The sequence below is a fragment of the Mauremys reevesii genome, linkage group 4 (genome assembly GCF_016161935.1).
Source record: "Mauremys reevesii isolate NIE-2019 linkage group 4, ASM1616193v1, whole genome shotgun sequence".
NCBI classification, from domain to species: Eukaryota; Metazoa; Chordata; order Testudines; family Geoemydidae; genus Mauremys; species Mauremys reevesii.
This window is the reverse complement of record NC_052626.1, coordinates 71,829,820-71,847,038: the sequence shown is the minus strand read 5'-3', so window position 1 is coordinate 71,847,038 and position 17,219 is coordinate 71,829,820. Positions and strand designations below refer to the sequence as shown.

General features: G+C 47.2%; 3 protein-coding genes across 24 annotated transcripts in view; 2 read left to right on the top strand and 1 right to left on the bottom strand.

Annotated features, from left to right (window-relative positions):
- Nucleotides 1-3,489, top strand: part of DDB2 (damage specific DNA binding protein 2) — a 33,740-nt gene extending 30,251 nt beyond the window's left edge. For all 7 annotated transcript variants that reach the window (XM_039534153.1, XM_039534156.1, XM_039534149.1 and 4 more), the window contains exons 9-11: nt 4-168; nt 1,066-1,111; nt 2,189-3,489. In XM_039534153.1, coding sequence (XP_039390087.1) covers nt 4-168; nt 1,066-1,111; nt 2,189-2,433 — 456 coding nt within the window. In that variant the 3' untranslated portion in view covers nt 2,434-3,489. The remainder of the gene's footprint in view (nt 1-3; nt 169-1,065; nt 1,112-2,188) is intronic.
- Nucleotides 3,490-3,581: 92 nt separating this feature from the next.
- Nucleotides 3,582-15,615, bottom strand: ACP2 (acid phosphatase 2, lysosomal). 2 transcript variants are annotated; one of them, XM_039534170.1, is made up of 11 exons: nt 15,481-15,615; nt 15,171-15,266; nt 14,860-14,946; nt 11,457-11,609; nt 10,993-11,091; nt 10,752-10,841; nt 7,304-7,436; nt 7,127-7,215; nt 6,154-6,260; nt 5,686-5,861; nt 3,582-3,925 (listed from the first exon to the last, which is right to left on the bottom strand). In XM_039534170.1, the coding sequence occupies exons 1-11, from the start codon at nt 15,568-15,570 to the stop codon at nt 3,783-3,785; spliced, it is 1,263 nt and encodes a 420-aa protein (XP_039390104.1). In that variant the 5' UTR covers nt 15,571-15,615; the 3' UTR covers nt 3,582-3,782. The 2 variants fall into 2 exon arrangements, with proteins under 2 accessions (XP_039390104.1, XP_039390105.1); XM_039534171.1 differs by having other exon boundaries at nt 3,783-5,606.
- The window catches only part of NR1H3 (nuclear receptor subfamily 1 group H member 3), a 58,010-nt gene continuing 55,726 nt past the window's right edge, over nt 14,936-17,219 (top strand). For 13 of the 15 annotated variants that reach the window (XM_039534187.1, XM_039534185.1, XM_039534186.1 and 10 more), the window contains exon 1: nt 15,640-15,775. The gene's annotated coding sequence lies outside the window, so the exon portion shown is untranslated. Of the gene's footprint in view, nt 15,131-15,639; nt 15,776-17,219 lie in introns of those variants that run through there. The other 2 variants (XM_039534183.1, XM_039534188.1) reach the window with 2 other exon arrangements.

Sequence of the window (17,219 nt, the reverse complement as noted above, 5' to 3'; positions counted from 1 at the left end):
TAGGCGACATGGCACCCTCGTTATGACCTCATTGTGGCTGGTCGCTACCCAGACCCTAAGTTCCCAGGATACACAGTGGATGAACTGCGAACTGTTGATATATTTGATGGAAACACTGGGAAGATGGTGTGCCAGCTCCACGACCCGAATGCATCTGGCATTATCTCGGTGAGCTTGGGCGCTGGAGTTGAAAGGGCCCCTGTGCCCTTAACTGTAGCCAAGACCTGAGTATCAGGGAGATCACACAATAGGAACAAGATCCAAAATCTCCTAACACAGGCTCACACTCATACTGGAGGAGGCATCCTGGCAGGGTGCTGTGCAGGGAACAGTCTGTATACTGGCCATGGGAAAGAGTGCCTCAGAGAGGTTGGCTGTGACAACTAATATGTGTGAACAGCTTCTTGTGGGGGGGGGAGTTTCCTGAGAGTGAATCCAGGGTTGGGCATGTGAGGGAGTCACCTGGGTTGCTGCTTCTCCATCCGTTAGTTGGTCCTTTCCTGGCCATGTGCATAGGAGTCGCTGTGAAATACAATCACGCCCCAGGGAGGAAGTAACTTATGTTAGCATGATGCCAGCTCTCACGTCACGTCCCACCCACCAGCAGCTTCTGAGCAGAAAGTGACATCCCAGGTACAGTAGCACACTGAGCTCCCACAGGGCTGACTCCCCTACAGTATCAGACTGAGAAGCTGAGCAGAGCAGGAAGACTGGACCTGATTCTCCTCATTTTTATAGCAGTGTTACACTGCTTACTCCATTGATTTCAGTGGAGTTACCCCTGATTTACACCAACATGAGAGGAGGATCCAGCCTGCTCACTCCCAACATGCAGCAGAGAGGGGTTGTAAAGCCATGCTGGCCAGCCCCCTGACACCTGCAGCTCTTAGCAGTGCGGGTGTAGGGTCATGCCAGCCAAGGGCAGCTGATCTTTGCAGAACAGTTCCATGTTCAGTTGTGGGCCTTTTTATAGTGTACTTTAGGGAATGTTCTAGTTCCCAAATTGTCTGATGGTGTTACATAAGCATTGAAGCTGATAGTTTGTCAATATGTTTACATTTGCAGCTCAATAAGTTTAACCCTATGGGAGATACACTGGCTTCTGGTATGGGTAAGTAGGCTTCTGGCTCTCTGTGCTTATTTTATTATTGGGGCAGCTGGACAGCATGGGTTCTGGTCTCAGAAAAGGGTAGACTGGCTTCTCCAGACAGACATATGCTGAAAGTGATGTACTCATGATTTCTAAACCTAGTTCTGTCATTGATACTCCCTGAGACTGAGTTTTCTTCTCTGTAAAATAAGTTAATACCCTATCCTCTTACCTCCAAACTCTAGTGTCCCCAGGATTAATCCATGGTTTGTAAAGCATTTTGAAAACATCCACTAAAATGTGCAGCGTGGCAATTAACTTCAAGGGAAAGCAGCCTCCCTTGGAGAGGGTGCTGCTGCCATCTATCCGCTGTATGGCAATGCTGCAAGAAGCGAGATGAAAGAAGTCCCTGCCCTTTGCCCTCTACTGCTGGTCTCACTGGCCTTTGCTTGACTTCTTTTGGGTTATTGCACATGTACATGCTTTATATCCAAAGAGGCCCTGCCGTTCTTGGGCCCCCTAGGATCTGGCCATATTGAGGTCTGATTTGATCTGATTGCAGAATCTTTGGTAGAACTTTTCTTTCCACGGAAATTGTGGGGCAAGAGAATTAATTGATCATGCCCCTTAATTGCCAGTTATTGCTCAAAAAGTTTCCATGACCATATGGCTAAAAGGTACATGATTCCTACAAAAGGACTATGTGGAGGCAATGTCAGGAAGAAATGGTTTACACCAGGGATTCTCAAACTGGGGCTCAGGACCCCTGAGGGGGTCGGGAGGTTATTACATGGGGTGTTGCAAGCTGTCAGCCTCCATCCCAAGCCCCATTTTGCATCCAGCATTTATAATGGTGTTAAATATGTGTTTTTAATTTATAAGGGGGTCACACTCAGAGGCTTGCTATGTGAAAGGGGTCACCATTACAAAAGTTTAACTACTGGTTTACACAATCCTTAGTGACGGGACATGGCTAGAAAAATACTTTCTTTTTTGAGCAGTAGCTGAATGTTGTATTTAATTGGTATAGACAGTGATTCCCCCATTAGAAACTATGTCTGCTGCAGAATTTCTGAGTGTTGAATTTTTTCCCCATAGGCTTTAACATCCTGATCTGGAGCTGGGAAGAGATGGTGACCAAGAAACAGGAGCATCTCTTGAAAGCTATGACAGAGCAGGGAATGGGAAGCAGGAGCTTGTCCAGGCATGGGCTGCAGAAGCAGTCAAACCCAAGGGCAAGCAAACTCAAAACGAAGCTGCTTGCTCTGGAACTGGAGGGGACTAAAACAAAGGGCAAAGATCCTAAATCACAGGGCAGGAAGCGGAAGGATCTGGAGGATTGAGCAGATACCTCCAGACTGTCTAGATCATGCTAGACAAAGCCAGCTCTGGCGCAGTGGGCAACATCTACCCTGAGGGGAACCCAGCCTTCTGCTTTGTCCTTCCTTGCTGGGTAGGAAGTTGTTGCTTGTACTCTCTGCTTTCCCCTCTAGAGGGTAGTGTCATTGCTCAACTCCTCCTCCTGTGTGGGTGACACATTTTATCAAGCACTATGGGAACCTGAATGTCAGCATGCCCTGTGCTGGCATCCGTTTGATGGAACCACAAAAAGCAGCATTATGCTTATGTGTGATTCTTGTTCTTTGACCTCATATTCCTGACACAGATAATTAATATGGGAGCATCTAGGGCTGAGCTGGGCCTCTGCTGATGCTGTAGTTTATATCTTCAGAGCGTTAGTCTCTCTCATGCAGTGCACTAGCCAGCCATGTTTTCAGTCTTGTACCCCAAAATGTGGGGATAGGTGTTCCCAAAGTGGAACCTGAGGTCTTCCCCACCCCCCTTCTCATATAGCTATATCTCAGGGCTGCTGTTAACCTACAAGTTTTTATGTTTGAAAGTTAGCTTGTTTACAATGCTGCCTGGGGCATAGGTGGAGTATCTGCCCTCCCCAAGGCTTCTGGCTGGGGCCAGGGCTCAGGGCCCACTGGGAGGCTTTGTTAATTTCATGGTGTTTATAATATTCAAGTGTTAATAAAGTTTTGTACAAAACAGGCTTGCTTCATCGGGAGAGTTGCCACCTCAGGGGGTTTGATGAATGGCCTGTTGTTCTGAGGGGCTCTTAAGCCCACCCCAGCAGGAGTTGACGGCTAGTAGACTGCTGGGGGGCATATGTGCTAATGTTGCTCCTACAAAAGGCTCTTGTGAAATGAGATGAATCCACTTACAAACTGAAGTATCTGCTTTTTGCAGAGTAGCAGGAGACAAAAATAATATGAAGAGAATCATAAAACATATAAAAATGACCTCTGCTCTTCCCCTGCTTTGGTTGGGGTTGTTCATAGCAGGATTTCTCCGTCTCTTCACGTTGCTTCTCCTGCTCCATTTTTGTCCTGTGAAAAGGTGAATATTGCAATAGCTTCCACATTAAATGCAGAACCTAACAGGCCTAGGCCTCTGTGAGTCCACACAGCAGGAGTAGCAGCAGGAGCCCAGTCTCAATTTGATTTTAATGAAGAAAAGGCAAGAGGTAATGGAACAGAATTACAGAAACTCATTGAGTCAAAGTCTAAATCACTATAGAAGCCTTTCCTCCATGTGTGCAAAATTTGCTGCCTTTAGAAATAGCCCCTTGTGCTACACTGGCCCCTGTGACGGCACTTCCATGCATCTTTCTCCTTCAGTCCTGTTCTCATGAACAGCTGCTTGTTCTTTGTGACTGTGTTTTGCCCTTTAGAAGAACTAAGTTGTATCTCCAAGTGAGAAACAGGTAAAGCAGTTGCTGAGAGCAGCAGGCTGGTTCTGCTGCATTAGAGTTCCCATGCTGGTAGCAGCCTGTAAAGTAGAGGGAAAGAAAAGGAAGCCTGCTAGTAGCCTCCACTGCCAGGAAGGGAACTGGACCAGAAAAGGAACTAAAACTAGGAAGTGAATGTGCAGCATCACCCTATGAGGAGCCAGAGCCTCTGGTGTCTGCTGTGCCCTCACTCTTCACCAGAAACTGTAGTGGAGGGCAGAAGATGATGACTGCTAGCCATTAATATTCTCACACCTGCTGTAGTCTGCAGGGAGATCCCTGCAGCCTCCACACAGTTGGCCTAAGGAAAGAGTCACCTTTAGTGACTCATCTACAAGATCCAAGTGATTCACCCTGACAGATGCATAGTGACCCACAGTTACTTGCATGTTCCACCTATTAAGCTGATCATTTGTTTTTTAAATGACTCCAATATGGGGGGGAAAAAAACTAGCAAGATTGGCACCTGTCCCAGTTTTGGAGTAAACAGTTCTGCTACATGGTCTTTAATTGCAGTGTAAAATTTTCTGCCTGCCATGCACATTTGTTTGGCCCACAGTCAACATCTGCACCCATGGTGTGGTACAGTGTAGCTAGAGGCAGCCTGTGGCATTCACAGCCAAGGGAGGTCAAAACAAAAGGCTGTAACTTTAGAGAGCGCTCCACAATTTCATAACCACACCCACCGATTGTAGCTCTGCAAATTAGGATTATGAATGCAATTAAAGCTCAGGGAGCAGGCAGGGTACTTTCTCCTTTGCACAACAGCCTAGGTACATGGTAACTCTGAAGGATCAGGAATTGGGTATGATATGGGCTAATCCATGTGGCAAAGTCCATTGATACCTGGAACTTCTCCAACCTACCCCTGCAGTTTTTCCTTTCAGAACTGAATTGGGGGGCGTGGAGGGCGATGAAGGAGGAGTGCCCAGGTGCCAGCAGTACTTAAGTAGCAAAGACAAGGGACCTCACAACCTCATCTGTAAAGCCAGTGATCTCCAGCAGCTCCATCTTCTTGGAAACCAGATGAGGATTCAGCCTCTACCCAGTGAGTGTGAGTTGGGACTTCTGGTCCAGGTCCAGCCTTCACACAGTAATCAGCCCAATGGCTCAAGACAAAGTGCTCAAAGCAGATTGGGAATCACACTGAAATCAAATCATTCTGACCTTAGTGAAGAAGGCCATTAACAACTGAGCAGATGATGGCAGAGATTCCCAGTCCTCTTTGCTGCTGCTAAGATAATTGGTAAAATTACAACCATTAAAAGGAGAAAGATTATTCCTGAAGAGCAGCTGGCTGTGGAAGGGGAGCCCCAGCTTTGTCATGTATTAAAAGCAGGCATTCCACACAGTACACTGGATTCAAGGGGGCAATCCACTGCCTCCATGCAGTTGGACCATCCTGCTCCAGATGCCCTGGGATTTCACCTCCAAATGTCATGTCTGAGCTAAAGAGGACCCAGAGGCTGGTCACATCAGAGTCCAGCTTCTGTGCAGAAGAATGCTCAGTTACTGAAGGCCAACCCAACCACTCCCGGGGCAGCACTGCTCCCTCTTGCTCCCTGGGGAGGGGTCAGAGCAATTGTCATGGCTGCTCTTCTCCCTCGTTGGAAACATGCCGGTAGCCGGGTGGCTGGGACTGTATGCGGAAAATGACAGTCAGGAGGAGGATAATGAGGAGGAAGAGGATGGATCCACAGACAGCCAGAGCCACAATCAGTTCTGCAAGGGAGAAAGTGAGCAGTCAGTCTGGTAACATTCAATCATCACTGTCTCTCACTAATGCCCAGCCAGCACTCACCTGTGTCCTGAACATTGCTTGCTACCTGGCATTCGCGCGCCCAATCCTGGGGAATGATCCGGTCAGTGAGCTGCAGGAAATCCAGCAAGGGGCAGCGCTGCTCACAGCCAGGCAGTGTCAGTGGAAAAGGCTCCCTCCCACTCTCGTTGTGGAAAAACATCTCCAGAGAAAAGTTACTGGGGACAAAGCAGACACACAAATCGAGATGGAGGTCTGAGAAGTCAGTAATTACATATTCCTTCTCCAATTTTCCTCTTGCCTAGGACCATCGCCCTCTCCAGCCATCCTGTAAATATCTCTATCACCCACTTAGCATGCAGCTCTGGGAGCTAGCCCTTTCCCGTTGTTCTGTATTAAGATCTTCCTTCTGTTATTCTCCCCTTGGGAGCAAGGACAAGAGGCTCTGCCCTGAGGCTAGAGTCTTGCCTACATGTTTAACCCAGCAGATGCCCTTACTGTAGCCCTCACCTGTCATCATCTTGGTAAAGCTCAAATATGTGACATGAGGCATATGGTGCTTGCCTCCCATTGTAGACATTCAGAGCCATCTGCAGTGCCACAAGCGTTGTGTCATGCTAAGGAAGAGGGAGAGAATGTAAATCACTCTTCACAAGTAGGATAGAATGCCTGGGACCACATCCACAAAAGGAGAGCTCAGCAGGGGACCAGGAACTGTGCTGGGCAAGAGACAGCTCATTGAAGAAACCCAGGACCATGCCAGAGAAGGGAAAATAGATTATGGAAAACTCACTAGAGCAATGGTTCTCAAACTGTAGCAACCCAAGAGAGAGCTGGAAGCTATACCAGTCTAGGGGGTCAAGTCCCTGAAGGTACATCTACATTGTAACAGAACACCCATAGCTGGCCTGGACCAGCTGACTTGGGCTCTTGGGGCTATAAAATTATAGTGTAGACGTCCGGGCTTGGGCAGGAGCTGGGTATCTCTGACCCTAGATGTCTGCAATTTCATAGCTCCACAGCCCAAGCCCTGCAAGCCTGAGTCAGCTGACCCAGGCCAGTCATGGGTTTTTTATTGCAGTGTAGACACACCCCAAGGGAACCCATTCTATTGCAGTTCTGGGGGAGATGCTGGACAGTCTAACTCAGCAGATTGCTACAGAGGGAGATGATTGTCTGCATCTATCATTGGCCGAAACACGACATCAGGGTAGCACAACCCATCTATCAGAAGGGACAGTAACCCCAAGTCTGTCGTCTTGCTCTTGCTGAGTCAGCCACATGCTGGATTTTTAGACTGGGAATTCACTTCCTCGGATGCAGAAGGGATGATGCCAGGTGCTGTAGAGCATATGCTGCTATGGGTAGAGACATATTCTGGATGTAGGGACTGCATTGGAGGATGGAAGGGGGCAGAGCCCCCACCAAGGCCCAAACCCCATGGCAGGTGGAGTGGGAGGGCAGCTCCCCAATGCAGACTTACTGCTGAGTAGGCGAGTAATTTCAGATGCTGGGGTGCAGACGCATTTGCTGCTGAGGTAATATTTTTCCTTATCTGAGCCAGCAGGACCCCTGAGGAAAGAGAATAGCTGGTCAGATCCCAAAGCTCATTAGGATAGAATGAGACTCTTACCTGAGATGCCATCCCTTCCCCACTCACCACCCTGCAGACGAGCTTTCTCTGTCTGCTGGTGGATCCCAAACAGGAATTCAAAGCCAAAGTCTTTTAGTTGCTTCAACCGAGTCATGACATCTGGGGTCACCCATTGCGGCAGTAGCAGCTTATGTGTTTGCTGAAAAGACAAAAGGAGAACTCATTCAAAGGGAGACAGCGTGGGCAGGGCTCAGAGTCAGGAGACCTGAGATCTAGTCCAGATTCTGCCATGGGCTCACTGTGTTACCATGGATGACTCCCTTCCTCATCTGGGCTCAGTCTCCTCTCTCACCCCCATCTGCAGAACGACGTTTGTAAGACATTCTGCCACTTCATCATAAGAAGCACAAAGAATAGTAAGAATAAAAACTAGAAACTACATTTCTCTGAAAATACAGCCAGAGAGTGATGTTAGCTCAAGTTGCAGAGACAATAATCCTGGGGCATCTGCTGTGTGTGAAGATGATTCTGCCCCACTGAGACCACACAGCTAGAAATCAAGACATAAGACAAAAGAGCAGGAAGAAAGCTATTGCTATAGGCAAAGCACATCCATATAGGGGAAGTCATCAGAAGCACAGGCACTTGTGCACTGAGGAAGAGAGCAGAATAATAGCACTCTGTAATTGTCATATTGAGATACAGCTCAGATGGAAGCCCCAATAACCATGCTCTGAACAAGGGGAGTCAGGAGAGGAGTCTGCTTTGCAGACAGCCAGTGTACTCAGAGGAATGGATGAATTATGGTGAAAGCAGCTGTAATCTCAGAAAGGTCACAACTTTTGGGGCATCTCTCAGTTAGGCCAATTTCCCAGGCCATGTCCCATCAGACTCCATGGGAGACTAGGACAAGCACCCTTTGGGTCATTCTACATGATTCAGATCAGGTACCTGTCAGCAGCCTGGGTAGTTTGTTTTGCATTCATTTACCAAGAGCACAGCTAGGAAGTTCTGGTTTTGCTTGGAGTTATTTGTTGGTTTGAGCTGGTGGAGTGAATCTACTGCCTCAGCAGTGGAAATGCCAGTTTCACTCAGCAAAGTCTATTCCCCAGAGCATTATCTATAAGGATGTGAGCACCACCACTTTTCTTTGAGTAAGCAGAACGTCCTTTCCTGGGGTACAGCCCTGTTCTGTGTGCCATGGGAATAAAGTTCTCCCTTCTCAGAGCCTGCCCACTCTCCTTCTGCTAACCAATGAGCTGTTCTTTGAGTTCTCAGCCCTGTAAATCTGTGAGAAGTCTAAGCAGACAGTTAACGAACAGGGCCTCTGACCCTGCTACATAAGGTCTTTGAGCGGGACCAAGAAAGGGACTCCCTGATCTTTCTTCCAGGAACGGGAAAGGGACTCCCTGGATCTTTCTTCCAGGGGAGTTTCTATTTCACTAGCAGGAGCTGCTTAAATCAAGATTCCTACAAGGAAAGATAGTGGATTATGAGATGCAAAGGAAGTCTTTGGAAACCAGGGAGTGCTTGTTCCTCCCACTACCAGGGGCTACAGGGCTTTTCAGATGCCATGCCCACAGGAAAAAAAGGATGGCATAAGCCAAAGAAATGCAGCAAGTTATCCAGAAGGAATCTCTGCAAACATACTTGAGTCTGGGAGGGGAGACTCTTGTAGTTAGTGAACAAGAGTGAAATTCAGCCCAGTCACAAAATCAATTACTGTACTGGCAAGGGAAGATTTAGAATGACATTTTTGGTAATTACAGTATTTGGACCCCCAGGGATTTTGAAGTCTAAGGGCTTGTCTACACATGGAGTTATTCAAGAATAGTTATTATGGAATAGCTATTTCTGAATAAATCTATGTGCCGGCACTCTCATTCCAGAGGAAGAGTACCTTTTTCTAAATAAACTTAATCCACTTTCTGGATTAAAGGTGTCTACACAGAGTTATTCTGGAATAGCTATTCCACTTTAAATTCATACCCCACTTTATTCTGGAATAATTTTCCTGTGTAGACAAACCCTTAGGAAGGTTTTAACTAATCAGCAGTGTTCAAGCACTGAATCCACTTATATTATGGTGGTGTCAGTCATGGCTCCATACTTAGCAGAGCTGAGTTTTGCACTCAAAGCAGAGATTAGACAATTTTGTATGTGTGAAGAATAGAGGGTATCCTCCCCAAAAGTGGAGCTTCCAGGACTTGTCTACACAAACTTGCACTGGATTAATACTCAAGTATTTGGTTAAACCACGACACGTCTGTGTGTTAACAAGGCCATACTCTGAGTGCTAAATGGATTTTCTGAGTATTTGAAGGTAATCTATTAGTTTACATTTTAAAGGTAATTTAAAATGAGTCCTAAGAAATGTAGCATCCTATGTCGGACCATTTTTGTCCCCAATGATCTCAGTTCAGGCATTGTCTAGCTACACAAAAATTGGCCATGGCTCCACTAATACGGTGCCTCCTGGAGAGAGGTTGTGGAAGGTGAGGTGGGTAAGGGTCGGGGGCGGGGGGGAGGGGGGGGAACTAAGTTTGGGGCATCCCAGGACTCCCAGACCCAGCTAGGCTGTCTGTGGCAGCCAGAGAGAGACGTGACTTTCCCCTCTCTGCAGCCCTAGCAGTGCACCTTGTTAATTATCCCTTGTTTTAATATTCTTTCTTCCATATCTATTAACTTTTAAAAAAAAAATCTATCTTGGTTTTTTGTTTGTACTGGTGACGCATATCCACACATTACCTCGATATTGGTGCATATACCAAAATTAATCTGCACATGGATGGAAAAAATTAGAGGGAACATTGATGTTTACCCTATATTACTGATATGTGCTTTCAGCTTTAACTCCATTTTAATGTAGTTTTTGTTTGGGAATTACTAAAATTACACCACTTTGCTCTTGTTTAGGGCCTTCCTGTGTCAGAGGAGCTCAACACATTTTACAAACAATGAGGAATAAAACCTAACAGTCCTCTAGATTGTAGGAATGTATTATTCCCGTTTATAGATAGGGAAACTGAGGCACCGAGCAGGAAAGTGACTGGCCCAAGTTAACTGAGAGCTAGGGGAGCATCAAGAATAGTACCCAGGAGTCTTGACTCCCTCTTCCTTGCTAAAATAACTAGATTAACACTCCCTCCATCTTGAAAAACTAATTACAACCAAAGAATAGTAAAGATTTTGGGACAACCACCCCTTTCTCAGGAGATAGAATGTCAGAGGTTAATTTTCAGTTCTGGCATGACATCTGAAATTTGCAGCTAGAGGATCTATGGTGCTGGAGCAGATAGATTTCCTAAATTGTGCCTCTGGAGCCGGGGAAGAGTTGTTATTCCGAAATCTGAAGATTAGGGCTAACTATGTGGAGGGAGAAGTGGAAGGTTGCTGTACAACAGGCAAATCTCTTTCTCACCAATGCAATTGTCTCCAGTCTAGTGAATCCCTAATCCCACTCTGCTGAGCACCAGGTCCCTCCTTTTGTGGGGGGATGCCCAGACTAACTTACCTCACAAAAAAGTGTGTCATACACGTTCCAGACAGATTCCAGGGACACATCCCGGATCCCTGTCTGATTTGCCACCATCTCCAGGAACTCCTGCAGGGGACAAGGGAGAGACTCAAACCTTCTGGTCTTTCACCACACAACTCTGCAGAGTGGATGTCTTCCACCCCTCCCTGCACCTACAATCATATAAAGGTATCTCCTTCCAGCTCAGGGAGACCTTTTCTCACAAACTCTCACTTACCAAATTCTGTCTGGTTTTATTTATGTACTCTGTTGACTGCCGGGTTTCATTCTGTAGCTGCTCATACCGCGGGCAAGGGGATAATGGAAACTTCAGCAGCTGGGCAGAAACAAAAGGAGAGGCTAGGTCAGGGAAGTTCCTGACAAGCATCAGTGACTGTACTGCCTCCCCACCACAAACACCGCCCCCCCGCAGATGAACTGCACCCTTAAACAGGGTCTAAATAGCTCCCTCTGAGGAAGGGTCTCCCTTCCAGTGAGATGCTGCATCTAACAACTAAATCAACAAGGGACACAAGGAGAATTCCAGGTCTAGAAGCAGGGGGATCCCCTGCAAGGCCAGGCTAAGGAGCGATATGGGGTAAACTGAGGACTGAAGGGGGAGGACAATGAAGAGGGAGGCTCTTGGCGATAAGGAGAACACCATGCCTGCGCTGCCAATATTTATCCTTGAAAATGACTCACCCTCTCCGCAGAGTCAGGCACAGTGTGTACAGGGATTGGCTGCCAGGAAACATTGGGGTTGAACACCTGTTGTCCTTGTGGGGGGTACAGTCCTGCCAGATTTGCCTCTGCACTCATCAGTGTCCGGTCATAATCTGTGCTGCGAACGAAGATCTGCAAGGGGCACAGAGAGCCTGTTCTGTGAATATCACTATTGTACACAGGAGTGGGGATACCTGGGCTCTGACCAAGGGACTCAGAATATAGGCACCACAAAGACATAAAGTTTTAGGCACAGCAGAGAGTACATGGAGTGTGCTGAGGCCATTACAGCTTAAGCACTTCACAAACAGTGGTGGGGAAAGAGGGAGTGCGTATCACAGGGCAGGCTATTAAGGCATATGGGCACTGTGGGATGGAGATGGGAGATAGAATACAAGTGAAGGAGTAGCTCAGGCAGAATAATATAAGTAGCAAGTAGGTAGGAGACAAGGCCAGAGATATAGACAGGAGACGGTAAAAAGAGAAAATGTAGTTACAGCACAGGGTTCAGTCCTCAGCTCTGCCATTGACTTGCTATGTAACCTGTGACAAGAATCTGCCCTCTCTGGCCTGCTTTTTCATCTGTGAAATGATGACAGTAGGGACCTGGATAGTGGATGTGGCAGAGGTTTCATTTATTAATGTCTATGAAGCACTTTTTGGTCCTCAGAGGGAACGGGGCAGAAGATCATTATCATTCCAGAGCTTGGCAGGAGGAAAACTTGACAAATACAGAAGAAGAGCAAGAGCAATTGCAGAGATTCAAGGAGAGTCAAAGTGGTGAGAGTTTGATACCTTGGCATCTGTGTACTGAAGCAACTGGAGGGGGGAAGAGAGGTATGGGGCAGGCTTCAGTGATAGGTGGAGTAGTTGAGATGAATGATTATGAATGCAGGGATAAATATCTTGGCAGTCAGGACATCAGAGAAGAAGCAGATAAAACAAGAGTCTTGTGAATGGTGATATAGTTTTGCTTTATAGAGCATCTTGCATACAAACGATATCCTCAAAACTTATTCTCAGAAAACACAGGATTTACTCCCTGCCTTCACTCTGAATATTTCCACCCATCTGACATGACGCGTGGCTAGAGAGAGACCTTTTCCCATTATCTAGGATGAAAGAACTCCAAGGTATGCTCTAAAGAAACATCTAAGCGGTATCTTAACATGGGATAAAGAAAGAGCAATGTATAGCACTGTCTCCAGTTGCTTATCCTTGGGCATATGCTCACGTCCCAGCACCCTTTTATAGGGCTCTAGCCTGTGGCTGAATCAAGTGACCAACAGTCACACAATGGCAACCCGGAGCAGGTGCTTCCTATAAGAGGGAGCTTGATGAGAGGATACCAGGATCAGGAAGTAGGAGGGTGCTCTCTGCATTAGCCAGGCAGCAGACAGCTGCAGGAAAAAGGAGAAAAAGCAGCCTCAGCTGGGAAAAGCTTTAGGAGAGAGAGAAATGTGGGAAGGAACCTCAAAGCTTGGGGAGGAGAGCTGGAAGATATGTATTTGAGTTGACACTTAACTGTTAACTGTTGTTAATAAGCTAGACCCAAAGAAGGGAGTGTTACTTGAACCACATGAATGTGCATTTATTGGAGAGCCCAAAAAGGGGAAATGAAGCAGCAGACACTTGACCAGATGAAGTCAGCTAGCAATCCACTACCACATTAATATTAAAAGGCCTGACACAGCTGTGAGTCAGTATCAGCAATAGGACACAGGAGTCCTGAGATAACACTCCCTCCATCTTGAAACTCTTCTTCCTGCTCCAGCTGACTCAAATCTGTCAGAAGAACAGTAATAAGTATTTTGGGGGACTTCCCACATCCCTCCCTTAGAACCCCCAAATTTCACCTCTATGTATAGTATATGCCTCATGAAAGCCTCCATACTTTGAAAAAGTGAACTTCCCAAATGGCTAATCAGAACCATCCAGTTTTCAAAAACTAAGGCAAAGACTTCTGTAGCAACATCAAACTTGCAAAGAAAACAGAATCGGCTACTTTGGCACAAGACCCTTAATGCTTTACTGCCAGAAATAAAAGAAGACCTTGGGTAGAGATTATGGTGTGTATCTGTATACTTATTAGACGGTGCCTGGAGCTGGTCACTGGCCTTGCCTGGGACTGGACAAGGCAAACACAGGCTGCATCCCTGTCCTATGGAGGGGATCAGCTACCAGCAAAAACTGGTACTTTAATTTCCATAGGCTCAAGTCTTTCATTCCTTGATTCAGGGGCAGTGGTATCCATTGCTATATTCCATCTGTAATTCATGGACCAATTTCAGATAATGGTGTTGCTTCTGCTTATCCCTGGGTTGACTTTGTCCTGGTATCTCATGGGGAAGAGTTTATGCATACTAATAATAGCTTTTTCTTCAATCCTACTAGCCCTTTAAGACTGGGAGATCTGCCACAAAGTATAAAGAGCTGAGAGTAGGGAAGGTGTCTCTGCCTCAGTGCAGGAAACAATGATAGAAGAGAACCAGAAAGCAGGCATAGTCTTACTCAGCTAGGTTGCAACAGGATGCTCTCTCAAGGAAACTAGATCTTTAGTTGCTTCCTAAAGAGCTTTACTTTGACTGACAAATTCTGAGGGGTGTTGATATATTTGAAGACCCAAGCACAATCTGCTAAGGATGACAGATGCACCATTTCTGTAACCCAAGGTTCTAGAAAATCTTGCATGAATATCTGCTCTCCGACACTTTGCTCCACTGCAAAAGCATGGTAGAATTAGGGTGGGGAACCAAAAAGCAATAAGGCTGCTGGATAGAGGAACTGCATTTATTTACGTGGCTGTGAGTTCATTTCCTTTGGAGCCTGAGTTCCACTGCTTGTTGATCAGATAAGAACTTGCCTGAGGCCTCCTGATTCAATTTTTCAAAAGGAGGGCATGAAAGAGATACACCCAACTGCAGCTCACTCTCTATGATGTCTTCCCAAGAGAGGGAAGGGATCAGATAAATTCCAGCTGATGTCATGGGTGCTTTTGTAGGTCTCTTTATTAGCCTTTCTACCTCCCTTTGTTTAGGCGGCAGTAGCCTCAGGCCTCCTCTTGTATAGTATCTTATCACGCCCAGATGTAACCATCATTCCTTCTTGCCCTCCCTCCACTCTTACGGGACTACACTCCTTTGATATTCACAGTAACCCAAGTAATTTCAGAGACAGGTTCTACAGAAGATGCTATTTAATATAGTCACACTGTATCCTAATATGTGAAGGCACAGCAGCATGAACATGACAAAGAGAAACAATAAGGGGCCCTGAAGACAGTGCAGGTAACTTGAGCACCAGGCTGCTCCTTACAGAAAGATAAAGTGACCCCAGAAGAGGGACAGGGGGTGATGACCCATGGTAGGTACATTGCACTGACCTCCTGCCTATTGTATGAGGCGTTCAGGAATCCATGGTAACGCTTCCGGAGAGACTGGCCCAGATCCCATTGTTGCAGCATCCCAATCTGCACGCATCAAAAACAGGATTTGCCACTATCCTGGGTCAATCCCAGCAAAGACCTCCGCTGTCAAAGTCCCCATAAAATGGCTACCAAAGGGGAAAGGGTGGGTTCCCCGGCACCTCCCACCCGCTCTTAGGAAAGGGCAGCAATCCCCTTCCTAGGGGGAGAGAAAGCAGACACCTCTGAGGTACAGCTCCGAATGCAATGCTGCTTCCCGGGGTACCCACCTGGGTGAGCTGCCCAAATCCCTGCGGCCACGTGCTCTCCTGATAGGGGTCCAGAGGATAGGCCCTCACTGGGGAGCGGTCCCCGTGGCGGTACAACTGAAAGAGGAAACACCTTCGAATTGCCTAGTGCCCCAAACCCGCTACCCCCCGCCCCGCCACCGCGCGTCTCCGGCCTCCCCACCTCGCCCCGCCACCGCGCGCCCCCGGCCTCCCCACCTCTGCCCAGCGGCGCCCCCCGGCGCCCCCGCCCGGGCCGCGGTTCGCCCTGCGCTCCCTGTCTGGGCCGAGCCCCCCGGCTGTCGCCCCTCACCAGGGTAACGAAACGCAGGCTCCGAGCTTGAGCCAGTGGCGGTGCCAGGGCGAGGCTGACGCCCAGCAGCAGGGCGAGAGGAGCCACCATCGCTCTCGCCACCCAGCCTACCACTGACGCTGCTGCTAGGCCTGGCCCGGTGCGGCCCGCCGCCCGGAACCCCGGCGTTGCGTGCCGCGGGAGCCGCGCCGGTACACATTCCGACCGCACAGGAAAGAGGGATCCACCATCTTGGTAGAGGCAGAAGTTCCATAGAGCTGGGACAGTAAAGGGCGAAAGGAACAGCACACCGGAAGTGAGTTAGAGAAGCGCCATGGCGTGGGGGAGGGTGTTTCTGTTAGCTGCTTAGGGCAGCAGCTGTCACCCATTTCCAGGCCGCCAGTGCCCTCGCCTTGGCTGCTGTCTGGTCCTTAGGCTGTGTGCATGCACCCCGGAGCTAGTGTCCATTGGGACTGGCATGGATGGGGTTGGCGGGTGTTAAACTGGCTTGGTGCACATGCCAGTGCCAAGGTCTTGCTCATGCTTAGGATGCCCCCACCTCCCTAGAAGCGCAGTGAGCTAGAGAATAGGTCTAAAAAGTGTGCCAGGCTTCCAGCATGGAAGTGCAGTGCATTGGATCCTAGACTAGCCTGACAGCTCTGATGGCTACCCCAGCCCAGCGGACAAAACACAGCTAGTACTGGCGGAACTCCAGACAAATAAACTACAGTCTGTTGAGTCTAGAAAGCTAGCATCCAGCATGCTCCTAACTCCAAGAGTGGAAGCAGGAATTTAACATGAGTATTGGACTGACTCCAGTAACATGGAATTTGTAGTGATGTCTATGGTGTCGGTGAAGGTTGCCTAAAATCCCCTATTCCATTCCTTGTGCATAACCTGTTGAAGCATTCATCAATTTGGCTGAAAATTCCCAGGCATGGTCTCTGTTTAAAAATTTGAGCAAAAAATGATTCAGTTGTTTTTGAGAACAAGAGAGTAAGTGTGCATGTGAGAATATATATTTCCCATTATTTAAAAAAATTGACTTTTTAACAAGTATAAGAGGGGTAGCCGAGTTAGTCTGTATCCACAAAAATTAGGAGTCCAGTGGCACCTTAAAGACTAACAGATTTATTTACCATCAATTTGGGCTTGAATAGGGACTGGGAGTGGGTGGCTCACTACAAAGGCAATTTTCCCTCTCTTGGTATTTACACCACCTCATCAATTATTGGGAGTGGACTACATCCACCCTGACTAAATTGGTCTTCAGCGCTGGTTCTCCACTTGTAAGGTAACTCCCTTCTCTTCATGTGCCAATATATATTTATGCCTGTATCTGTAATTTTCACTCCATGCATCTGAAGAAGTGGTTTTTTTACCCACGAAAGTTTATGTCCAAATAAATCTGTTAGTCTTTAAGGTGCCACCAGACTCCTCATTGTTTTTGTGACTTTTTAACAGTTATTTAAAAAGTTAAAATTTGTCATGGCACAACCCTCACAGTAGAACAACCAGTGTCTTTGGGAGTGTCAGAAAACTGATTTAGATTTACTATACTGAGCATGTGCAGTAAACTTTTTTTTTTTTTTTGCTGAGCTTGTACAGATTTCCTAGAAACCTAGAAAATTCTATACCTTACTAAAGGTGACTCACCAAAAAAAAAACAACATAACCAAACCAAACCTGGGATTGTGTGCTTTTTTTATTACTTATAAAGAAGGACTGGATTAAAAAAAAAGAGTTGCTTGCTTTTGACA

Excerpts from the sequence above, each read along its gene's own strand:
- ACP2 (XM_039534170.1), bottom strand. The coding sequence starts at position 15,570 with ATGGTGGCTCCTCTCGCCCTGCTGCTGGGCGTCAGCCTCGCCCTGGCA. Across the intron at positions 11,092-11,456 it reads TGCCTGACTCTGCGGAGAGG|CTGCTGAAGTTTCCATTATC; the intron begins GTGAGTCATTTT and ends GTTTCTGCCCAG. Across the intron at positions 10,842-10,992 it reads ATAAAACCAGACAGAATTTG|GAGTTCCTGGAGATGGTGGC; the intron begins GTAAGTGAGAGT and ends TGTCCCCTGCAG.